At 40.0% G+C, this 26,546-nt stretch overlaps 1 protein-coding gene across 3 annotated transcripts; it reads right to left on the minus strand.

The window, feature by feature from the left end:
• Window positions 1–7: 7 nt before the first annotated feature.
• Window positions 8–11,964, minus strand: chrna1 (cholinergic receptor, nicotinic, alpha 1 (muscle)). Of its 3 annotated transcripts, none has more exons than XM_079363512.1 (10): window positions 11,616–11,964; window positions 5,948–6,084; window positions 3,575–3,619; window positions 3,090–3,199; window positions 2,800–2,995; window positions 2,454–2,691; window positions 1,533–1,756; window positions 1,316–1,430; window positions 974–1,098; window positions 8–167 (listed from the first exon to the last, which is right to left on the minus strand). In XM_079363512.1, exons 1-10 carry the CDS (start codon window positions 11,668–11,670, stop codon window positions 39–41), a joined length of 1,374 nt encoding a protein of 457 aa, XP_079219638.1. In that variant the 5' UTR covers window positions 11,671–11,964; the 3' UTR covers window positions 8–38. The 3 variants fall into 3 exon arrangements, with proteins under 3 accessions (XP_079219638.1, XP_079219639.1, XP_079219640.1); XM_079363513.1 differs by lacking the exon at window positions 11,616–11,964 and adding an exon at window positions 7,610–8,170; XM_079363514.1 differs by lacking the exon at window positions 11,616–11,964 and adding an exon at window positions 6,546–6,710.
• Between the last annotated feature and the right edge of the window lie 14,582 nt (window positions 11,965–26,546).

Raw genomic sequence — 26,546 nt, forward strand, 5'->3', positions numbered from 1 at the left:
CAAAAACAAAAAAAACCACTCCTTCATGGGTCAGGCCTCTACAGCGTGTTGAGCTCGATGAGTCTCCCGGCGAATACGGCGAGTGTCCCAATGATGCAAACGGCCATGAAGACACACAGCAGGATGTGGTCCAAAACCATGGCGACAAACTTCCACTCCTCTGCGGCCTAGAGTGAGACGAGACAGTGTGAAAGTGATTCTTCGGACGTTCAGTGTTTTGTGGCTCTGGTCACCTCCATGACGGCAGTGTGGTTGACTTTTGATTAAATTTGGATGCTTTATGTTTTAAAGGTTGCTTTGCAGAGACATAAGAGGCTTGTCAATGGGGGAAGTAATTTCAGTGCAATTAGAGTCCCTTTAGATTTGATTATTGTTTGACTTGTAAGAAGAAAAAAAAAGAGGATTGAAATTAAACATTTCTTTCAAATCTAATAAGATTTAAAAAAATGAGTGAAGTTGCAAGAAATATCTAGCTAGTGCCATCAGCTGTTTAGCTTAGCTAAAAAAAGATGGGGAAACAGCTCGTCACCTTCATACAAAGTCTACCTACTTATCCCTTCTTTAAAACAGGATTCAACATTAGCCTATGTTATGGTGACCTTACCTTGACAAGTCTTGGAGAAATGTTTTACTACTGAAAAAACTTAAATAAAAGAGTCACATTTAAGTCACTATCTATCTCTATTTTTCATGCAAATACCTTTGTTAAATAATTTAAGCATTTACTTTAAAACATCGAATATGGTGCAGCTTTGGTAGATCGCAATTAAAGTGTACTAAATTGCGTGTTCACTCCAAAAATTTGCACATGTGGTTGGTGGGCGTTTTGCGTGAATGATAACAGTTACAAACCTTGTACAGGTAGTGGTATTCAATTCAGGCTTTCGCATGTTCTCACTGGTTTACGTCACGGAGAGTTTGGAGATGCATGGCTGTTTCATGAATGTTAAAGTCGTGTGGTTTGTTGTCTTACATTGTTAGATTCCTCGTCTGACTTCATTGTTTCAGCGATGTACTTCACCCCTTCAATGGCGCTGCGGACATCAGGGTTTTTAGCGATGGGAGACTGGTAGGTGACACTGGTGGGGGTGGGGTTACCTAGAGAGGAGAGAGTATGGGGGGGGGGGGGGGGGTTAGTTGTCGGAATACAACGTGGATCATTTTAAAGACCGCTTTCATCAGTTTGATTTACATCTGGGGTCTTCTAAACTTTTACAGGCCTCACCTTTCCACCGTCAGTAACACCTACATGCTAAACTAACAGCCCTTGTCCTACATCATGTTTTTGTAACCTGTCACCGAGTCGTAGCCTTGCCTGAAATGTCTGAGATGTCCATGTCAGTGGGGAACGATCGCTTCTGCCGGATCTCCTGACTGGGACGCTTCATTGTTGAGAAGAACATCATGTTGGGAATGGTTTCAATAAAAACCTGAGAAACAGACGAGAAAAGATGAAAATATACATCACAATTTAAAACTGTTCTATTTACCAGTCTTTGTTTGTTTGTTTATGATTTAAACAAAACACTGACCTTGCGGATCCAGAGGGGCATGGTATGTGTGCTGGGCGAGCGGTGATGTGTGTTGATGACAATGACAGTGATGATAATGGAGGCGATGACAAACACCATAGTGAAGAGCATGTATTTCCCTATGAGAGGAACAGCACTGGAGGTGGAAGGGATCAGCTCCACAATGACCAGCAGGAAGACAGTAAGAGACAGCAGGACAGAGATGGACAGGGTCATCTTCTCACCTACGGACAGACAAAAGGACACATGTTAAGGATGTGTAAATATGTTTGTTTCAAACACACGCACACACCCTTTTTAAACCGTTTGTACAGTGAATATCCTTAAAAAGTAAATGCAGTTTAATGTCATGCCATCACTAAACACAAGTGCAACCATGATTTTTCCAAACTCTGACTTTAAATAAACATTAAAGGCATAAGTCGATGATTTTCACACAAATTTTACACAAATGGAGATTGCTCGAAGGAAATCTGTAACTATACTTCCCATAAAATTGACTCTTTTTTTGTAAATGTCTCACCTGGTGCACCTAAAATTGACATTTTGTGAAGGTAGATGCTGTTTTTGGGTTGGATTATGAGTGGTAGATGTATCATATCTACTTTAAAAATACAGCCATGCACCTTTTTATTGTGGCCACTCCAATATAGCAATAAAATAAAAAATATACACATTTCGTAATTTCCTTTAATTTTTTGGGTTGTGTATTTTGACATTAGTAGCTGTTTCTACGGTCATCACAGTTATCAGATAATAGGCCTACAAATATCTTTAGGCTACCACATGTGATGATACATTGTGAAATGGGTTACTCATACGAACTATTGAATATGGACAATTTCATTCCTACTTAATTTCCTATCACAGTTTTCTATAGTTTCTGAGCACGTTTCTCTCACCCCAGGAGGATCTACATACCAGAGTCAGTAGGCAGGTAGAAGACCAGTCCAGTGAGAAAAGAGAACAGCATGCAGGGAATGATGACGTTAACAATGAAATAAAGAGGCAGTCGCAGCATGAGGAAATGGTAGGTGATGTCAAGATATGGTGTGTCTGGACAGCACGTGTAGTAAACCCAGTGTTTCCAGCTCCTGTAGTCTTTTAACACCCATTCACCCGACTCCATGAAGTTACTGAGGTCAGGCCGGTCACTGTCCTGAAAGACAGAAAACAGGGAACAATCCAATGTAATTTAATAGGAGTTACAAAAGGGGTAAATTGATGTTCATATTATTAGACATTAAAACACACATTTTGCACTTACTTGGTTAATGACAACCAGCAGTCCATCATATGTCCAGGTTCCCAGTTTCATGCTGCAGTTTTGCAGGTCAAATGGGAAATGTAGCACAATAATCTCACAGTAACTCTTAAAGATGGCCGGGGGGTTCCACGTTATGCGCCCGGTGTGCTCCAGCAGGACTTTAGTTTCATGGATGATGGCAAAATCACCATCAGCACTGCAGCAGAGGAGGAGAATAGAAGATATACAGAGTGTGAGATGTTGAAACAGTAGTTATTTACTCAAGTATATAATATAGAATGTGTGTTTACTTGTTATATAGCACCAGGTCAGGTCTCCATATGTCTGATGAAGGGACTCGAATCTTTCTGATACCTCCGTAATCATCAGGATTCCAATTTAGATTCACATCAGTCCATTGCTGGGACAGTAAAGACAATACTTTAGATTAGATCATCTCTTCCATATCTAAGGAGTCTGTGAAATCATTGCTGCATTGTTGAGTGTCACAGAGGTATTGAAGATTTAAATCTCAGATGTATTTGTAGTGTTGGTCGGTAAAATCATTAACAGGTATTTTAAAGCCAAGCATAAGATTGGTTTCAAAACAGTTGGCCTAGTAATGCATAAAAATCATAATTTGAGAGGGTATTTGTCACAAATCTTCAGCCCAGTTCCAATGTACACCATTTGAAATGTTACATACCAACTTAAATTGTAACCCATCGTAGCACATTTAATAAGGAATATTTGAAGTTGGCAGGAATTTTAATTTAAATGTCTCATGTAGGCCTACCTGTCTGAGACGGACGTTACTGGTCACAATTTGGTTAACTTCATCCTTGAAGATACAGAAAGAAAGACAGCAGTAAGAAAAACATTTGTTTTACATATTACACACAAAATAATAGACTTTATGCCTCTTCGCTAGAAAAACGATGTTCTGAGATATTTGTCAACTAAGAAATAACTAGCCAGCAAAACAGCGTACATAAACATTTTCCTTCATTGTTTCCTTTTTGTATTTAAAAATGTTTAAACTGGCGTTACACTAAACGTGAAGTGGACGCGCATGCGCTGTTATCTCAAAGATTTCCCGAACCGAACCCGAAATGTTGGCGGTCAAACGAACGCAAATGCGTTTGAAAAAGTTACCCTTTAATAACAGGCAAACAACAAAAAGAAAGACATCTAAATTGAACTAATTGAAATGGTTATGCTCTGGCCGACAGGCTGCAAATAAGTTTCAAGGAAAGACTAGTTTGTTTGTCAGCAGAAGTCAAGTTGTTGTCCCCACTACTAAAGCCAGCTAAAGTTCACTGGTCTTGCATTTTGATAACTTGTGGAAACATTGACTGGTTGCACCGGGTTTGAAAAAGCGGACGTTTGGGACTCAACACTGAATGGCACTATCCAGGTTACCAGCTATGTTTAACGCTGATGCTACAGATGACGAGTGAATCAGAAGAAGATCTACAAACAGTAAGAGCGGATTTTTTTAAAAATTTTTTAATGTGCTTCTGGTGTATGAGGCCGCTGTGCCTCAGATTGTTCGGCCTGGTTTTAAAATGAAATGAGCATACCAAAGGCCGCCGAGCCTGTTGGATGTATCCTCCCCAGGTGACTGTCACCTTGATGCATTGTTGCTGGATTTATTATTCACCTTGGTGTATAAAGTGGGCTTGTTTGTTTTGATTTGTTAAATGAAATGTATCCTCTATTTGAGCTAAGAGAAACAGCTTCATGGTTTCTCTTGATGATCGTTTTGATCCTGTCACATACTTAAAAGTATGATGTGTTAAGTAAGTCATAAGAATTGCAGTACTTTCGGTAAGCTCTGTTTTGTAATTTTGCTGGAAAGATCCAGGGTTTGAAAGTTCATGTTTTTTTAAAAATTATTATTATTGAAGCAGGCCTGTTATTCTTGACACTCAGCACTATTAAATCTATCAAGTAACATTATTTAAATTTAAAAAATATATAGAAATAATAATATTGACTAATTGATGCTCTCACAGTACCACTTTAAGATTTAAGAGGAGAAAAAGGTGCCAAAAACATCTAGTACTGTACAGACAAGTGTGAGGCCCGTATTATGTCAGGCATGTTTGTGATCACTAGGCACCCCCCTCACATATTATTTAAATATTTTTGTTTTGTCAGTTGTTCAGTCATATTGTTGAATATATTTGCACAAAGGCACTGTGATATTTTTAGTGGGTATATTTGTGGATTGAAGAAGTACGAAGTGTAAAACACAGGCACTTTTGGGGCAGCACAGGGGGTCTTTGATGCCATGTGTAGCTCAGTCGACCCAGACGTGCAAGAGTGTGCAGCCACGCTAAGTTGATGTGTTTGTGTCTCTGTGTTTCAGAGCAATTTAAAAGAACTATAAAAATACCATGCACGCTTGGTCATTCGTGTATAAGATTGCAACACAAGCATGCAAACATACACAACTCCAAACTGATCCGGCTTGTCTAGCTGGGAAATCCAACCCGAGACTTTCTTAGTTACATAACCAGCCTTCAAGCTACCCCTCGGTGTGGACTGATCCGGAGTGAATAATGGCTCCCATCTTTGCAGACTGGTAGTGAAGCCAGCTTGAGGCACAGATGGAGATGTATGAGCAGTAAGCCGTCTTTGGTCTCAGCGGTAGAATCAGTCAACAGCATGAGCAAGGCACTGAAGCCCAAACTCCTGCTGCTTTGAAGGATCAACTTGTATAGTACTGATGGACAGTTAGGCGTTTAATTCAGCAGACTTTTTGAGCTAGATCTAAGAAAATAGGATTTTTGATTGCAGTCCTTCAATAATCTGTTCTAATGTTAAATTAACTGTGTTCCTTGTCTGTACCTTACAATCAGAGTACTTTTGAACTAACGTCAAAATGATTGTGCTCTCATCTATATTAAGCGGAGTATTGCACACGTAATACTTTGAACACACATGTTCCATAAGACCAGAATGTCATGAAAAGCAAGCTGCAGACTTTCTGAGTATTTGTGAGACGATCTTCAGTGTGGGAAGTGATACAGTGGTCACAAGTGGTCACAGACACTGCACATTTGTAGTTTGAGGAAACCTGTGAGCCTCAAGTTCAAGAAAATAACAAAACGGGTTTGAAGCCGACATCCTCGCAGTTGAACGTAGTAGTACATGTCCTTACCACACTGATGAGCTGTATCAGCTGCAGTCCCACCGTGACCTCCACAGCTTCCTTGAAGTGGTTAACAGGTCGGACCACCTTGTTGTAACCAGTGAAGAGTTTCTTCACCAGCTTCGTCTCATCTTCTGAGCAGTGCACTGGACACACAGGCATACACACGATTTCAGTTACACATTCAGATTACATGTTGTTACACTGTTCGTTTCTTAGGTCTCGCATCCTTAGCTGAGATCGATCAGGATGTTTGAATTATAAAAACGTTGCTTTTATATGTTTAGAACAGGTTTTATATTTGGCTGCGGTACACAGCAGGTGTTGCCTTACTCATCATCTGACACCCGCGTGCTCTCAGCAATGTTTTCACACCGAAAACATCTAAAGCAGGAGAGAAGGCAGCAGATTGCATCTATCTGTGATTCACACACCGAACATTTCCCTGGCGTTCAACCAGTGAACCGAAAACCTTTTTAGTGTGAGTCTGAGGGGGGGGGGGGGGGGGGAGAATGGAAAACTAAACAAAACAAAAACCTTCAGACAGGAGCAAGGCAGGAGCAGCAGATGCAGACAGCTCTCTATTAACAGCAGTCATGTGACTTACATTCCATACATGGTGAAAAGCTTCAGCACTGAATATCCCGTGAGCCATGTAAGCTCGGCGATCAACTCTGTTTCCGTAACAAGTCCTTGGAGCGAACCTAATCTGAGTGCTAAGAGGGTGTTGGGGACAAAAAAAACAAAAAAAAAACAGCGGCAGCCAATCCACTTGACACTGAGTGTGGATCAGTTAGAGTTCAGAACAGTTAACCTGTGTTTAACACCCCTCACTTAAAAGGTGTTTCCAGCTCACAGACTTACAGGGTGTTTCTTTTGAAACCAGGAGTCGAGGCATGATGGGAAAACAAAGTTGTGGAATTGGCGCACAAAGAAGAGTCCACTATAGAATTTTTTTTTTTTAAATCACTGCTGTAGTTTGACAATCTCAACAAGGGAGCATATACACAATGAAGCGTGCGTACAGACTATGATCATGTGTTTGTCGTGACATATACATTTGTCTCCAGCCCCTGCTGCTCTCTGACGAGGGAATTTTCTTGACTTTATTTCCTGCTGCATTCTCACATCGGCTCATCGACTTCATGCGGGGAAATGTACAAGGGGACTGACGGAAGACATTGTGGGTAAAGTCAGACTGGAAAGTTTGTCTGTTTGCGTTCATGCATGCAGCTCTGTGAGAGTATGGAAGCACTGTACAGTATGAGTGAAGGGCTTTTGTCCCTTTTTGTCAGAGTGAATTTGGAAAGGGATGTTGGGTATTAAAACCCTGAAACTGAAAGGAGTTTTAAATAGCTTCAAATAATTTTTGGCGTAATGTCATATTTTGCGCTGGATTGGAATGAATTGTCTCGTTTTTCATTGGCTCAGGTTTGTGTGAATGTGTTCTCAGTGCCCTTTGCTTCAGTGGGAATAAACATTGAAACAGAACTAAGGGCTTCATGAGCATTAAAAGACCCTTATAACAAGTCAGGGGTTTGGTATGACATATTTTGTCAGTAAAAATCCAAACCATCTTGTATACATTTCTATGAATTTTCACAACATCACATCATCTACAAATCAGTAGATATGTGGTGGCTGCCTCCCCAACAATACAATGACATTTACCTTTTTCAGCTTTCTTCATTTCCTTGAATATGAGTTTCCTATTTAATCATTTTCAAGAATTCAGGTTCAAATCCATCAAATGAAACATTTCAGGCACATCCCTCCAAAGTTGTGACATCATAAGAATTCGTGACTTTGAGTACACACAATCTATGAGAAGTAATTTCCTCTTGTAATATCGGCCAATCAGGAAACGGATTGGAATCTACCAGAAACAAGGGGCCCCTCTTTTCTGAGACTCCTCAGGTTCAGGTGACTGTTTCGATTGTTGGCACTATTGCCGTCGTAGCCCATGTGCTATCTGCTAGGAACGGACAATTGCTTCACCTTTGTTCATGTGTGATCCCAGAAAACATCATTCAGTTACATTGTGATCCAGCAGACGAGCAGAGTACTTTTGTGACCCAAGTTACATCCTTTGCGTGTTATTTTTGGTATCTGTTGGCGAGCCAATCTCAACTGAGCTCTCAAGTATCTTGTTTCTTTTCGCCAGCAGATCAGACACACACACAAACACAACACTAAGTGGATTATAAAGAGTTAGTTTTTTTTTTTTGCATGGTTCTGCTGTTGGTTAGTATGTCAGTCGAGAATGTTCTGTTTGTCCTGCTAGCATGCTTTGATCTAGCCATGTATACAAAAATAGATTGGAGGCGGGACGGAGCAGCCACTTGGACCTGTCAATCACTGCCCACTTTCAACTCCCAATTTCTGTGCCAGACTGAACCACCGCTGAAACATTTCTCTCCCCCAGCTGAAAAGAAACACAAGTGGGGGGGCGTTCAGATTCGTGTCATAGTGCGTGATGCTGTAGTGGGCTTGAAGCATGAATCGGCGCCGCCGGTCTGAGTCACGTGTTAAGAAAAATGCTGGCAGGATCTACTGTTGACATTCATTGAGAATGCCTCTCGTATTTGCTTCCTCCATTTATTTCCTCTCGGGACTTGGCATGAATCGTTGCATACTTGGCTGCTGATCGTCACAGCGTATCACAGACCATGTAGAGTGAGACACACACAAAAAGTCAGATGAACAACCACAGGAGACGGATGTGTTGTGTTTGACGAGAATCGACAAGAATCAAGTTGGAAAAGAAGAAAGTGCTGTCTGAGGGGAGCAGTAGACTAATCTCTTCTTTGGTTAGTTTCATTGTGACCTTACATGACCACAGTTGAGACCGTGTGTTCATTCGTTCATTCATCCAGGCTCTTTTTTGAAGCAGATATTTCTTTTGTCCTCTTTGTTAATCACTTAAAATCGCCCCACTGTGGCACATTGATTTCTCATATAGTGCCTAAAGGTAATAATAATCGACCTTAATATTAATAACTTCAGCATCAATATTCACTCCATTGATTTTCTTATGGGAAAACTGACTGAAACATTTTTCACAGCAGTGAAAGTGATATTCAATAATTCACCTGCTCAGGGTTCTAATTTTAGACTCTTTCCCTTTTTTTTTTTTTGGACATTCTTAAGAATTCGTCTTCACTTCATGTAAACTTACTTGACCGTATCAGTTTGTAACCCTGCAGAGAACCAGAGGTGTTTAATCTAACAATATGGCACCAATTTGTGAAAAATGGAAGGTACTTAGCATACGAGTGGCATTGAAGGGTCACAGTGTGATGCACTGCTCGTTGTTTGTGTTTTCTGTCTGTTCGTTTCAAACTAAACTAGCATGATTGTTTGTGTGACGTACGGACGAATGTTGCTGTGACCTGATTTTTTTCAGAGTCAATGTGTAGCGTCCAGAAATACAGACTTTAACATCGACAGTGATGATCAAACATGGAACAGACAGCAGGGTGTCCAGAGCGCCCCCTGCAGTAATCTATGGATGATGACACTGTTTGTGGGAAGACCCCGTTTTTTTTTTTTTTTTTTTTTAAAGGAGTGAAATAACCACAAAATCGACTTCACTGAAATGTTCTTAACCTCCCGTTAACAACACGTATGAACTACCAGAAAGGAGACTCCCAAATTAGTGAATTTCCTTCAAAGCAGTTTTAACATCGTCCCCTCCTCGACTCCTTCGATTTCATCCTGCTCGTGCCAAAGAAAAGCGGCTACTATGAATTGGACCCTGATACTTGAACATGAGCTCACTGTTACCTTCTCAACTTTGATCCCCTGAACCAAAGTGGGCTGTTAAAAACTGGAGCCACTTCAAAAGTGACCCCAAAGACAAAGTTCTCTCGGAGGGGAGGAACCCAAACCTGAGCTTGTCCTGACACTCTCTGCCGCCGACTGTAACTTAACATGTGAACAAGTGAAGACTTCTCTTTCTGTCTGCCATATTCTCATGCTCTAACTCACACCATATTCATATGTTACTAACAGGCCAAACAGCAGGCCACAAATGATATAACACTGAGGCTCCTGATTGGAGACTGAGGGTCGTTTACATGATAGAACTGGCCTATTAGAACTTCATCAAATGACTTCATCAACTCCTTGTTTTTTTTTTAAATTTGTAAAATAATGACCACGTGATTCACATAGAGGACACTTAACCCCCCCCCCCCAAAAAAACAAAAAACAAAACATAGAGGACACTGGGATATTTATATTTCAGATGTGTTCCTGTAATTCTCGACTTAACTTCCTGTATGAATGGGCATTTATACAGAAATCAAAACACTCAAGTGTAGTTGTACTTGTAACGCTAACTAAGTTGAACTATGGTGGCCTATACTGTACATGCAACTGAAAGGAAGTGAATTACTTTGTAGGGATCAATGGATGTGGCTGGAGACACTTTGCATCTTATGGAGAAAAAACCCCAATTAAATCTTATAAGATTGATACAAGTAAAGGATATCGGTGACTCACAAATCTGTTACATTTCTCTCCAGGCTTTTTTTTGTATAGCTGGGGCCTGGATGTACAAATGGAGTGTTTGACAGTCACAAGTTTAATCCCCCTCCCAAGAGAGACAGCATGTGCATCAACACTTACAGCATGTGTCCTTGAACGAAGACGGCAAACTCAAACCAACTCACTGATATCAATCACTCTTGAAGAGGACGTCTGCTCTACCAAATGCCTTAAATTCAAATGCAGCTGGGAATGGGAACAATGCTGAGCTGCCTTTTTTAAGGGGCCTGAAGGACAAACACTAAGTCCCAACACTCCCTTACATCCAAAGTTACTCTTCACAGAAAGAATTTCAACTACATTTTAGTTTCTCTTTAGAACGTTTTAGTTGCTTCAGGTATTTTTGTGAAAGGCAATATGAAGATGAAGGTGTCAGGATAGGAATCACTTCAAAGTTGCAAACCAATAAACAGGTGTGCCTTTATTGATTGATCGGATGACATACGTCTCCAATTGATCAGTTGTTTAAACCCACTTGACAAGCAAAGCTCAGCTGTGTGGTTGTGTTTTAAAGGGGTTAAACAGACAGCTGTCCTGTTATATCAGAGAGGTGTCCTGAAATCACTTCTGCTGTGATCCAAGCACTATAAAATGAAGCACAATGTAATGTTCACTTTGCAAACATCACACAAGAAGGGATTCATACAGGAGATAGCGAGCTTGATAAGATAGATGCTAAATAAGCTAGCTGTAGCTCATTTAGCATCACTCCATTTACCGTCTATGATCATCTTATCAGGATGCTAGCTACTTCAAATGTGACGCTGTTTTTTTTTTTTTTTTTTTTTTCAGTTAATTCTCATGAAAAGTTTCCAATATGGAACATTTCCCAAATGTACTGGTAAATTGTGCACCCCTTTGCAACCCTATTCCCAGGCCATGTGCCAGAATACTGAGTCTTCTCTCTGTGCAGACTCGACGGAGATCAGTACTGTCATATCACGTTTTAAAATGGACCCATAAGAACGACACACGAATCCACCTTTGAGAGGTTGAACACATTTTCAGTTGGTAGTATAATTTAAAGAGCTTTATTCAGAGGCATAGAAACACATTTACCTCTTTGTTTAAAGATCTGAACCAACAAGGCTAATAAAAACAAAAACGGTAACACTGGAAGACTTACCCGCAAATACACAGAGGATCCATACCAGCCAGACCTGGACCTTGGAGAGGTTCATATCCCCAGTTTATTTAAACAGCTCTGAAATCTACAGCATCCGGGTTGTAATGTGTCGTTAAAGAGTTAGCAGGTCTAAAGATAACCTATTTAGCGACTCTGCTTTCATATAACCTAAAGCTATAACGGTCCCACTGTATGTCTTACAGTCACAGTGGAGTTGAAGGGAGTAGTGGAGAGGGACCGGCCTGTAAGTGAACTCTGTGAGCTCTGGTTTCCCCTTTCCACCGCCCCCACCCAACATCCCAACCTCTCAGCACACTTGAAGGCAGAGGAGACAGCTGGGAGGGTGTGTTTGTGTGACTCACTGTTCAATGTGTTGAATATCAAACATCAACACTGTCTAAATGTCTCCTACATGTGGAAGGTTCTTTTTTTTTTTTAATGGCGAGACTATATCGTCTTCTATTGGTGAGATGGCGACTCAAAGGTCAGTGGAGGACTAAGAGACGGACAAACAGGAGAAAGGAGACAGACAGATGGACCGGAGTGGACAGAGACAGGGACAGACGGGAAGACAGCTGAGAGCTGTCACTGCTGGAATGAGCAGCATGTTCACACATGCTACTATACCGTAAAGCGCGCACACGCACGCACGCACGCACGCACGCACGCACGCACACACACACACACACACACACACACACACACTGTACCCACAACCATGCCAGTATGCTGCCATGATGGGAAACGGACCAGTTTGTGTTTCAGGGAACAACTGGTCTCAAAGACAACACAGGTTTAAGGTGTCACTGTGTTTTCCTTTTTTTTCCTTTCTTATTAAAATGATCACAACATGAACATTTTGTGTTAAAAAAACTCAGACCTTGCATTTGATGAGGACTTCAAGTTCTCATATAATTTTTGACATTGATGCCTTTGATGCACATTTGATGCCATTTATTAATGAGTGGATTAATCAAAGCAAAGTCAAGAGTTCAGAGGTGTGTGTGTGTGTGTGTGTGTGTGTGTGTGTGTGTGTGTGTGTTAATCCAGCAGTTAAAGAAGCCACATGTCACTGTTGCTGTCCTTTACCTTTTTATCTTCCTTGACTTTTGTATTTCTCACGTTGTGCATAGTCTATAAGGAGCTGCTTGTTCACGTTGGGGGTTTGGGCCAAGTCATCAGCGGGCTCCCTGATGCTAACTAAGAGTAAAAAGTGACGGGTCAGAACACACATCAGAATGTGTGTTGTTGGAACATTTTCTTTGTGTAAGATGATGGACATCAAGCTGGATGTATCGACTTCTCCATCCACTAGATGGCAATAAAAGACAGAAAACTGAGCACATGGAACAGGGCTTGATGACATTATATGAGAGAGAGAGAGAGAGAGAGAGAGAGAGAGAGAAATTTAGACTGTATTTTTCTGTCTGTCCAGCACTAAAGCTGTACAACTGCCAGCAACTGTTTTTTTTTTTTTTGCTCTCCCTCTCTTTCTGTCTCTCACTCTCCATCTCTTGTTTTCCGTTCATGCCTTTGTGGCTTGTTCGTTTTGAATCACAGACATGCAGAACTTCATTGGACCCTTTTTGTCTGACTTAAAATTGAGTCTGAATTTTAAAAGGACATGAAAGAGCACTTTGAGTTGAGGAATCCAAACTGTCCATCTGTGTTTTAACCGCCCCACCCCACCCCACCCCCCCGATACCTCCGAATTAAATGGCACGTAGAAAGTTTATTTTTTTCACTTCAGTACTGGCCTCAAATCGTTATCAAAAGTTCATCTTTGTATCTTGGAAATAACTCGCACACAGAAACGCTGTCAGTCAAGATTATGAATTACCAAATACCCTGTTAAAAAAATCTCAATTTGAGTGGAGTCAGTTCCTTCACATTAAGAGTCTTCTCCTTGAAGTGACTGATATCTTATTTTAGAGTGACATGAAAAGGTTATTCAGTCTGAGAAGAAAACGTTTCTGCAGGGAGCTGTCAACACACCAAAAACAGCAGCTTGCACATGAAGAAATGTAGTTTCTTATTTCCTATATAGGCGACAGGATGTATATCTCAAACTCAGAGATAGGACAGTTAGTTGGTGGGGAGAAGTTGCAAAGTGTTTTTTTTGTTTTTAAAAAAAAAAAAAAAAAAAAATTTACTTTTGCTTTTAGAGGAAGTTGACATGTGGAGAGTATGTTTTATCAGATTAAGAGCAAACTGTTCCTTGAGGATAATGTGTGTATTTAAAAGCAGGTGAAATGAAAATGTAATGTAAGCTGATTGTGGGAATCAGTGGGAATTTGGTTTGGCTCTCTTTGGCGCCCACCAACAGGCTCTGAGCACATTTTAACCCTTCATAGTAGGAGTCCACTGAGGGCCAAAACTGATACCCATTTTTATCCTGACTCAAGGTAGTATTTTCCACTATATTATCAACATGACATAAAACACACTACATTAACATGTACCAAGAATTTTTTTTTTTTTTTTTTTTTTTTTTTTTTTAAGCTTATGGATTCAATATGAACTTTGCACTTCTTAGAAGCTGACCTTGGCCAGCGGAGTTACAACCTGCAGCAAACAGATGATTGGACCGCACTGTGGACATGAAAGAGATGCTATTCTCCCTGTTAAAAGTCATTATGAGATGAAATCAACCATTGAAAGTACTGTGTTAAAGTGGAAAAGTTGCAGGAAGAGACAACAGTAAAACTAAATCTACTTTTCTTCAACTTCGATAAATCTGCCATGAGACAGATTCTTTGAAAAAGTTTGAATTTGGGCCACAAGAGGTTAAAGGCATACTTTGTTTCAACAGTGAGATGTGAGCTTATGAGCCTTCTCTAGTTTGAATCGACATTCATCCTTTTTAGAAACTGTCAGGGAGACAACAGCCCAAGAGAATCAAGGGTTATAGTTTGGCTGCACTGTTACATACAAGAGTCAAATATTAAACTTTGAGCTTTGAGCTTTTTTCAATAATTGAAGTCAGGTTATAATGTTATTCTTTAAAAGATTGAAATGAGACCAGGTTTCATGTAGCTATAATGAAAAGAAGCTTTTTGGGAGTATTTTCATGTCAAAGTGAATGTTAGGATATTAAATGCGTGTCACACCGCAGAACAAAATGTACATTTGCTCATTATTGATTAATTAAAACGTTATTTTCCATAAGTTTTCATAACTCAAGGAAGACATAAAGATTACCTCTTGAAAATAGTTAAAACATTACAACATAAAGTTTAATATCAACATGTTTCTCCTGATAGCATGTTAACATGTTTGAAAACAATAATCCATTAAAATACATGTGATATCCCTGCAGTAACAAATATCATATTATCTATTTTTAATTCATTATTTTATTCATGTTTCTGTTTAATGATGTTTTACTTTCTGACTTTTAGAGCCTGAGGACATGGGTGTATTGTTAGTGTGCCTCAGCTCACTCATGTTTTTACATGGGTCCCTGTCATAGTTAACTCTTCAATGTCCTTTCTCTCTTACTTATTTAAAATCTTTAAAGGATATCTTCTTTCTGTTTAAAAAAAAAAGGGTAAAAAAAATAACATTGTAAATAGACTTAAGCAGTGATTAAACACGCTCAGTTATTTTGCTAAAACAGCAGGAAGTACTGACACAAATGTTACCATGTCATTCAAAACTCCCTAAAAGATTCAAAAGAGATTAAAAATATTTTTTTTTTAAATCTGAATTTACTGTTTAAGCTCATTTTTATTGAAACTTTGTCCTCTGGTGTGACATTTACCGTCACCTCATAGGACTTTCAGTTTGTGAGCGTGTTGTTCTTTGCTTACCTCCCTGTTTACTTAATCATGCATTTTATATTTCCAGGTGCATTTGATATTGATCACTTCATCAGAGATCGGGATGAATAAATATGATTGTCTTGCAATATATCCATTGTGCAAACTTGCTGTATGGTGAAACGATAATTATCATACGTTAATTGTCTTCTTGAGAATCGAATGGTATCGTAGCGTTAGCCTTTGCTTCCTTCTTAGCATCGATTCACAAATTGCGAGCTCTTCTGCTCATCAGCTTATAAATGAAAGTATAACGCCTGACTTCCAATGTCAACAGCTAAGAAGAAAACACAGAGCTATAACTCACATCTATGTAAGGACTGGAATTAGTCCAAGCACTAACCTAAAACTGGATTTGAATCGGTTCTTTTAGTTGCTGTGGATCAATGCATCATCTGTTAGAATTGATGGTTTTCTCAAACAAAGGCGTCGATGTTCCCACTGTCGTCGAATCATTCGGGAGCTTCAAGTAACATTTCACTTGTCCAGGATGCTTTGAGATAAACTCTGAGTGTGTTCACATGAAAAGACACAGTTTTTCTCGAAAGCTGGCTGAAAGATGTCTGGGGAAGAACTCAGATTGTAGCGGTTGGGGGAAAAAAAAGAAAGGACCAGACATAAATATATTCTGAACACATGTCGGATGAAAAAGCTCACAGTTGAAAGCGCGTCAAGATAATTCAGAGTGAAAAATAACATGTGAAGCGATTGATTATTACATGAATATTAAAAGCAGACAAAATGGAAACGAGGGAGAGAAAAGCCCAGAGCAGCTGTGGATTGTAAACCAGGACGGGCCTTCAGAGCCAGCTCAGCCTGAGATTTTCACAATGAAACCTGTTTATGGGGTTTTGTATAAAGTCTTTCATCTAAGACACCATCATGAGAATTGTCCAACATCCACTTTAAATGTTTAGTTATACCGTTACTGTCAAATGAGAGTTGATGTCAGCTCAGTATAAAACCAGGAGAATTCAAAAGCAAACAATACATCGAAAAATCCTATTAGTAAACTTTATTATAAACTTAATACTTGTAAATTGTGAGAGAATGTATCATGAACCCAGCATCTTGAATCGTATTGTATCGTGAGTTGTACTAACTACAAAGTAGAGTCTACTAGGAATGTTTAAATAATAGTAATGTTAGTATTTTAATCAACTCAAATGCACACTGAAGGCCTTAAAAATACTAAGTAAGTATTACTCTTTAGAAATCCCTTGAACATGAATATGATGTCAAATCATATGAAAATAGTTTTATATATAAGAAAACATAGGCGCTGTTTCCTCCAAGCGATTCAGTTAGGTTCGTCTCAGTTCGGTACGCATTTTTTGGCATTTCCATCGATTAAAGTCGGGAAAGATTCCCAAATTACCCACCCTACTTTTCTGTTGGGGTGCCAAGTATATCAATCTGACCCGGAAAGGTGAAGCTAAACACTGTAATATGTTGATTGGCCGAAAGAATCGCCACTTTCCGTGTGACATAGGCAAACACAGTCAATTGTTTATCCATTACAATTCCTCCCTCCACTCATGGACAGAGACGCTGGGTCAGCCATTCGGTGTTTCCACGGCAACGACGTACACGTCCTGGCGGCAGACACCACAAGACGCGTCCTTTAGCAACTATAACATAACATATTTCTTTGGCTTCGATCCCTGTTGTTATTTTGTCAGTTATTTCTTTTTTGTGTTTGTCCTTTTTCACTGTAATATTGTTAAAAAAAAATCTTTAAAAAGCAGCAATAAATATAACATTTCCGAAGAATTTCCATATGATTTTATACATGATGACTGTTATGGAAAGAATTAATACACACTTATTGTGATAATTATGAGACCAAGATCATTTGCTTATCAATCGAACCATTAAAATCTATAATCATGGGGACGCCGATGGTGCAGTGGCACTGTGCGTGTAACCCATGTATCGAGGCTCAGTCCGGGTGGCAATCTTCCCCGCATGTCTCTCCCCACTCTCCTACCCTATCCACTGTCCTCCACTCTAATAAAGGCTATAAAAAGCCCAAAATAAATCTTTAAAACAATAAATAAAAATAAAATCTATAATCATGACATCCCTGGAGCGGACTGGACATGAAGCCGGATGTATATCTGTAGATATACTACACTCAGTTAAAATGAATGAGCAGCTTGTCTCTGTTAACAGTGACACACTGGGACAGCTTTCTGGTCGGAACGATCCTCCTCGTGCTGATAATAATCATCCTATTATTATTTTTCCCGCACAGATGTGATGTTATGGATTAAGATAATTCTCTCAGATGTTGATTCACCAGGCGCATACAAAAGCTGTGTAGTGTCCTGGCAGTGTTTTTTTTCTTTTTTTGTTTTGTTAATGCCAACTGTGCAGGCTTTTGGTTGCTGCAGTGATTCTCAAAGTGGCTTGGGGGGTCCGCCACGGAATAATTTACAAACAATTGTAAAAGTGTGCTGTGTCATTGAAAATGCATATCTACAAACTGGGACATCTTGCACCAATAAAATCAGCTATTTTTAAAACTTTAGTTTTGTGTCAATAGATCTCTGAATGATCGTGACATTTCTGTCACTTCATAGTGTGAAATGAAATTAAAAAAACAAAAAAACCCAACAACCTCTGAGCCAACATGGTGTTAAAATATAGAATGAGTTACTTCAAAGTAATAGAATACTTGTAAATGATGCCTAATTCTATCGTTGCAAAGTATTCCATAGTACATTAATACATTATATTAATACAGTTAGGCTTATGGACGTTACAATAATGACGGGATCCTTGGAAAAAATGTCTCACCTGAAAGGCGTCCGTGTTCTAAAAAAGTTTGAGAACCCTGATCTAGAAGTTGACACAGACGTCAGTCCAGTTCTCACGTATTGATTTGAAACAGGTACACGTGTTTCTAAAATGTACAATATACCTTTACTGTAAGCAAACTGAATCAGGGTGGACTCATGGTGTCAGGAGGGAATCAGAGAAAGACTTCACATGAACTGGATGCCATTGTCACTAAATCACACTTGTGTATAATGTCCTGCAAAGAAAACAAATCAATGTAACATTACCACAAACAGGTTTAGTGGGCGTTTCTTTTTTGCGGTATCTATCTGGATTATTCAGTTATTAAATATTCTGAAACTTCTATGAACCATGACAGTACATGATTTATTCAGGGATTAAATGCGGACGCGGCTAAAACAGTAATCTTGTTAAACATTTGCCTTTAACCAATGGCAGTGTTTCTCAACTGGAGGGTCGGGACCCAAAAGTAGGTCGCGGGGCTGTTTTCAATGGGTCACGATTGTGCACCAGGAAAAATAAAATGTGTCAACAAAACATTTGTTTTATGTCACAAATGTTATTCCCAAATGCACTGTTCTTCATGAAATGCAAGAAACAAGATATTTATTTATGTACTTCTCTATAAGGCTAGAACAAAGAAGACAGTTGGCTGTAAACCAAATATAACTCTGCTGTTACTGTAATAAGATCTCTTACATACCTATGTAGTACATCTTCACAAACCTAAAAGAATTACTCTCACATGGTTGACACAATTAAAAGATATATCCACAAATTCATCAAGATGAATGAATCCATGAAAATACGTCAGTCTTCTTCGATTGAAATGACTTTGGTTGCTCATGTCCCCAGGTCTTTCACAAACACCTCGTTTGGAATAAGATGACGATAGCTTTGTGACTTTCTGGCACTCTCGATTGTTTGAGCATGACTCTCATCAGATCACTTTATTTCTACTGAAGACCGAGTGTTTTTTTTTCTGGCTGGTAGCAGTCAATGAAATGATTGTCTTTCACTCGTCAAACAAGATTAAAAAAACCCCCCAAAAAACAGGCTCTGTATTGAAAACGTGTTGTGCGCTCAGCATGACGTATTGACCGCGGCACAGTTCGAAAGTAGAAGGAGACAGTTAGGACAGGACGGGGGTAGACATTTGCATTTGTTGCCGTTTGAGGGTCATTCCGCTCTGTCCTTCTCTTTCTTCCCCTCTGTGACTTATTTGATGATGACTCTCTGAAGGAGCGAAAAGTCGAAGCAGCTTTGCTGTTTGTAAAGTGATAGTGTTTGAGGGAAGGGAATTAAAAAGAGAAACGTTGCCTTGAACCGGCCCCAGGTGAGAGACAATTAGTCCCCAAATGATCAGAGACCTGCTATATTTTAATTAGCCTGGTTTCTTGGTTGAGACTCTATATTTACTTGCTTTAAGACCTTGTGAGTGAGAGCACTGTTTTTAATTTACCTACATTTACTAAGTTTGATCCCTGATGAATAGAGAAGAGAATTCTCATGGTGTACACATGCAGTTAAAGTGAACCTCTTTAGAGCTTACTGTACCCCTCTCTATAATACTGCCCCCTTGTGGGTCAAGTTTAAGAAGGCGAGCATCCAGAAGCTCCAGGTTACCTATAATGATTGTATACGTATATTGCTTAAAACACCAAGATGGGGCAGTTTTGTAGTGTAGGAGTCGACGTGCTCGAGGCTCCGTCGAGAAATCTGATGTCCAAATTTATCTGCTGCCTGAATGATTCTCAAAATGATGTCATTAAAAAAATAAAATAAAAATGATGCTGCTGACAAATCCTCGTCTCAGTTCTGTATGATACCAGTCACCTTTGTAGAGGCACTGGTACAGTTGTCTTCTACCAGTTGTTTAAGCTGTGTTACTCTATGTCCAATAAAGAAATAATAATAGAAGGTAACAGGGATGTGACTTTTCCAAAAATCAAGATTAATGGATTGACATTAAATCTAAAAACAGTTAATACTGATTTTTTTTTTATTATTAACTTAACACCCTTCTAAATCTAATTATTTGATCGCATGTATCTTAATAATAATAATACACACAATGTGTAAAACATTCCTGACTGTGCCTGTGTGTAAATAATGTTTCATGTGATGAAGGGTTTTCAGAGTTTGAAGGTGGGAGTGAGATGAAGGGATATTCACATTTCAAAATGAGAGTTCACGACTTGCACCAGAAGCTGCTCAGCTTGTGAAACGTGAGCGTTGCTCGTGAATGTGACATAAACATGTCTCAAACGATTTCACCTATCGGTCTCTATATACATTAATATATTTACTCTGACTTAGAAAAACATCAAACGCAGACTTCAGCAGGGAGGGGGGGGGGGGGGGGGGGGGTCAGTGTGTGTGTGACCTGGGTATAATGGGGTCAGGACCCCTCCAGCGTCTGTGGAGAACTCATCACTGAGCTCAGTGCTAAATACACCGGACAGAGCTGGTATTCTCTCACACTCACACAGGACGTGTGTGTGTGTGTGTGTGTGTGTGTGTGTGTGTGTGTGTGTGTGTGTGTGTGTGTGTGTGTGTGTGTGTGTGTGTGTGTGTGTGTGTGTGTGTGTGTGTGTGTGTGTGTGTGTGTGTGTGTGTGTGTGTGTGTGTGTGTGTGTGTGTGTGTGTGTGTGTGTGTGTGTGTGTGTGTGTGTGTGTGTGTGTGTGTGTGTGTGTGTGTGTGTGTGATGTGCCGATGGAAAAAGTATCATCTGTGCTCAATAAATGGAATGCTGTTAAATCCCAGTGTCACAGTGAAAAGGAAGCAGGGTTTGAATCGCGCCTGATCCTCTGTACAAATATGAAGACAATTAAGTCTTCAACATTTTTTTTTTTTACAGCGTTTTGTCCTCCTCTCACTCTCAGCGGATCAGCAGTTGGTTGCTCATGTGTGACAACAATCTCTTACTTCAAGTTTTGATATTCCTGTGACCTCGGCTAAATGCGCTGTATGCACATGGACCATGTCAAAGCTCATACGACTTGTTTTTGTCAAAAACAGCGTTACCTTTTCTTTTTTTTATGTCCTCTTTGCTTCACATCTCATCTTTTCTCACCTCTCTGCATTGAATCAAAGTGTCAACATTGGTTTGTGAAGCATTTCACGTCCACTCTTCGATGCCGGCTGTTTGCCCTCCTTTCTCGTCCTTTGCCTCACTCTGTACTCTGTCACTCTGTACCGTTTGAATTCAAATTCTTCAGAAAAGTAAGTAAACATATGTCAGTCGAGCTGACATTAATACGTTGGAGCTTTTACTGCCATGGTTAGTATTTACAAGTCATTTACCACGTTGACTGCTGGGTATTTATATCTTATTTAGTGTATTTTCTTTAATGGCAATCTTTTCAAAAAGATTTTTATTGAAGCATCATGAGCTAAGCCTGAAAAGGACCCATATATCGTTTGTTTTATTGGGGTCAGTGCAGCTCTCTTGTTTACAATATTACCTGCTGATTCTCTCCACCAAAGCAGAGGATTTTCCACGCAGCGAGGGGAGAGGAGTCTCCTGAATCACCCCCCCAGTACTTTTCTACTACTGGTGTCCGGAGTGCATGCAATGGTCAAGTTTGGTCACTGAGAGTGCCCTCTACTGGATCAAACGGCAAACTACTTCTGACAGCCTAATTCAATTCAAGAAAAACTTTATTTGTCTCCGGGAGAGAATTCAAAGGCACACAGAGCAGAAAATGATCGACAGTGCAGCTTTACTTAAAATGTAACCAACGCGCTTATAACATGTATATTTCCAGTTTGATTGTCTCATTACAGTTTCAGTGTGGACGTTCTCTCCCAAAGTTTTTAATGAATGTTTGAATTTCGTGTAGAAAGTGACAGCACTTGAGGAGACAGTGTTAATGATAGGGATGTGAAGATTAATCGTGAGAAATGTATGGCAGTTATATAGCAGCAGCTGTAGAGCAGAGGTCGGTTGTAATAGGCAGACGTTAGCATGTCAGTGGAAGCCTTTCTTTTCTTTTCTTCCCAGGACAGGGCATGAACGAAAGAGAGGAAAAAACTGAGAAACCAAAGATGAAAGACAAGGAGTAGTGGAAGAAACATTTTCCTAAGAAAGTAGGAGAGGGAAGAGAGAGGAAGATACCGAAGAGAAATCCTCTTGATGTCTGATACGGATGGTTTGTGATGTTACACGTTGTAAAACCTCACCTTGACACAACATCTCTCATGGGCTTCACATCTCTGTTTGTTGATCTATTTCTGTTCATCTGCCTGTCTTGTCTTGTCTTGTCTGTCTGTCTGTCTGTCTGTCTGTCTGTCTGTCTGTCTGTCTGTCTGTCTGTCTGTCTGTCTGTCTGTCTGTCTGTCTGTCTGTCTGTCTGTCTGTCTGTCTGTCTGTCTGTCTGTCAGTCAACAGATAATAAAGTCAAGATGATCGCTCCACTGGAAATTAACTTGACACTGGAGAGTGATAATGCTTGCTGTAATCCATACAGCACCCTCTGCTGGAGTAAAGCAGCCTGTGGTTTGTTTGCGGGCCATGTAGTGCCACCCCGGAACATGAATAGCACGGTTTAGCGCACGCTCTGCTTGTCTCACAGCGAGCAGCAGGCAGGGGGGTTTAAGCAAAGTTTATGTTATGCACACAGGGTGTTTTTTTCTTGTTTGTCCCAGTAATTTGTTGTTGCTGAACGTGACATTGAAACTGAAGTTTTATGTTTTTTTTGACACAAGCACGAAGGTTCGTTTGGGCATTCATGCAGATTCCTGTGTCTGATAAAAAGTTTGCACCCTCGGCGAGCGGAGCGAGGCACGTGCTTGCGTTGCGTAACTGTGAAGGTGTTATGAATGAAAAGCGATGTTCGCTGGTGTAAGGTTGGTTGTGCATTGTTGTTGTGTTACGTGATGCGCCGTGTGTTTGAATCAGGCCTGTTGTGGTGTTTATCTGTTTGTTTATGCGCTTGTTTAAAAATGTTGCACTGTGAAATGTCTGTTTATGAATGAATGGTGAAATGTTTCGATATTTATCAAGAATTCTAATCTGCTGCTTTTGAAGGTTTATTATGGCTTGTTTTCTCGTTTCACGGTGTTCGAAGTGAGATCAGTCGAACTGCACACCTCCTCATTGTCTCGGTCGAGGGCGGTTACAGCCAGCGTACTACAATGAAACTCAGATGAAATGTCGTTTAACCAGTGAAAAAATCTGTGCTGTAAAATTAGCCGTCACAATCGGTTGATGTTATCAGTCAGGCTCTACTAAATATTACATTAAACAGCGTTAGCATTTTAGCTCATTCCTTCACCAGGCTACACTCAAAGACTCAGAGAGGAGCAACCCAGTGTTTTTTTTTTTTTTTTTTGTCATTTGATTCATAGTTTTAAATATAATGTAGAGTTTAGGACGGTGTAAAGCTGGTTATCTGACTACAAACATCTTTTGTCTTTCCTTAAAATGTCTGAAGGCCAAAAAAGGCTAGCAGCTGTAATGTTTGCCGTCAGTCAGGCTCATGGCTAACGCAGGCATGTCCCTCTTCATCTTCTGTGAACGGCTGTAAACTGTAAGGCTAAATACGGTGTAACCTTGAGGAGTTTGATGCACATCTTGTGTACGTCTCAGCCCCTGCAGTGAGCATAATTTAACCGATTTCCCCCGAAGCACATTAGCGATGCGCGGCAGGTCACTTGGTTTGACCCGAGCCGTCAGCTGCGCAGCATGTGGCAAAGAACCAGAGGAAAAACCTCCAGGGCAAAGACAACAAATTGTCGACAACAGTGATCTTCTCATCTGAGAACATAGAAACTGAACAAGCCAGGAACAGAGGAAGCAGAAACCGACATTACAGCATGGGGAGGAAACAGACAGAAAAGAGACAACTCTGTGATGAGCAAGCAAACAAACAACAGATCCTCTCATCTTGTGGTAAAAAAAAAAAAAAGGGGAGAAGAAAAGAGAGTGACAGATGAATACTGACAGAACCCACTGAGGGAAAGGAGGGGAACTACAAACGGACAGAAGCAGAAAGCCAGGCAGTAAAAACAGCAAAAAAGACAAATTTCATCTGAGCTGCAAAAAGAGGGAAATGAAGGGACAGAAAACTCTGTGAGCTGTAAGGAACAACTCACGGGGATTCGCTCCTCTGTGTTCTATAAAGGCGGCTCTAATAGAAATGACAGCAGGTGAAATAAAAAAGAAGAGCGAAGATCACAACGAAGAAGACTTCAGATACTCTTTCCAAATAAGGGATTATTTCATGTTTCGATACACCGGTTTAATATGTACGGCTCAATAATACAAATCCATCTTACTGACAAGATGATGGACAATCTGATCATAATCCTATTCATTTCTAAATTCTTCAACATCACTGTTTTGTGTGAGGAGAATTTCTCCCAACCTTTTTTTTTTTTTTTTCTTTAAATTTCCTCACGAGGTGTTTCCAGATGTCGTTTCCTTTGTTGTGGGGAAGAAAGCAATCACGCCTCAATCACGGTTACAACGGACTTACCCGGCAGTCAACCTTCGTCGTGTGACTTACTGTAATGCTTGTTCCATCTGCCGCTGTGGAATCATGTCCCAGCAGTAATAGTGTTCAACCCTCTGAAGCTCACTGTAGCAATCCCCAGAAAATCCTCTTTTTTCCTTTTTTTTTGTCGTGGTCTGTTTGGGAAAAAAACAACAACCTCCAGTAGCTATAATATCATGAGAACTGAAACCAATGAAGTGCAAAGGCCAGTTGGCATCAACACAACTACACTTATTCAATCTATATTTTTTCTCATCAATAATCCCAGGTTGTCACTGTTTATGATTAATTTACGATTCACGATCTCATCTCAAAAATGCCCAGGGGGCGCTGGTGGTGCAGTGGCAGTGCGCGCGTCCCCATGTATTGAGGCTACTGTCCTCACGCGGGCGGCCCCGGGTTCGCGGGCGGCCCCGGGTTCGCATCCGGCCTGTGGCTTCTTTCTTGCATGTCTCCCCCCACTCTCTCTCCCTGATTCTCCCTGATATTTTTCTCATCTTTCTCAAAATGAGGGCTGGACTCACGACCATTCAACACTGCTACCATGTTTCTAATGATACACAGCTTCATGCAAATGGGTGAAGTATCCCTTTAAAAGGCACCAAAGGCACAAAATATATCAATACTTGTGACCAGATTTCTGTCAAACTGACACTAAAGACAAGAACATAACACCGTCTGTGTGTTTCTTCTTTATAAATAAATCTGAAATCAATTCTTAACTTTAGTTTTCATTCTATTAATTTAGAGTTCTGGCATTTAAAGTTTTAACTGGTATGATGTAATTTCCTGTCATGTTTGTAAATGTTACTGTACATTGAAAACATTGAAACATTGCACAATCATGATTTGAAGAAAGTCGTGATAAAAATTGAAATCGCAATTTCTGCCAGAAACTACCTAACAACTAATGTTGGACACGTGCCTTATTATTTTCTAAAAGGATGAGCTAGCTTTTAGCATGTTGGTGTTAGAAGAGGCAGTATTTGACATAATCAAGTGATGCATAACCCCTTGGGAGCAACAACGTTAGTCGCAATATACTTAGCACATATTTTCTGTGAAAACTTTACGGAATGATTCGAAGTCTGTCAAGCAAATCAGCCTTTCTGTTAAACATACTGTCGGATCAGATTTACTGTTTGGTTATCATGGGTAAACCTGTTGACGGAAATGTGTGCTAGCTTGAAGATGAAGTTATACAGCTTTCTGGTCCATTATTATCTCAGGCCGCTTTAAAGTGACAGCTGGTCAACAAATGTAATATGGTAGCCCAGAGGGAATATAACCTTGAAAATCAGCAGGAGCAAAAGCATTATGCATCATGTATTGATAATGTTACAGAACTTTATGATAGAAGATTCAAACATATTTTCATACTTGATGACTGTATTATTTTGATCTCTCAGAGACTTACATGGTGGTGGCCCATCACATCATGCCTGAGTGGAACATGGTCAGCTCTGTTCTGCAAATTCAACCCATTTATAAAAGGGACTCAAGGTTTGGAGCAAGTGTTTCAGTGAAGCTTTATCAGAAATAGCGGCGAGCAGTTGTTTTTCTTAATGCTAAAATGCTACAGTTGTCTGTAAATTAAAAGTTGTCACATTTTAAAGCTGATTTAAAAAAAAAAAAAAACCCCGCCCCCCAGGGTTTTGGATCCATGTCACCTTTATCATCCATTATGAGTTTGCACCCCTGAGATTAAAGTAAATACACTCTCCACAGATTGAGTTTATAATGTTTATAATGTTGTAATTCAGGGGCGGTTGAATGGGGTAGCAGGGGTGGGCTGGGTACTGTT

This window comes from Symphodus melops, assembly GCF_947650265.1.
Source record: "Symphodus melops genome assembly, chromosome: 15".
In the NCBI taxonomy this organism is placed as follows: Eukaryota; Metazoa; Chordata; class Actinopteri; order Labriformes; family Labridae; genus Symphodus; species Symphodus melops.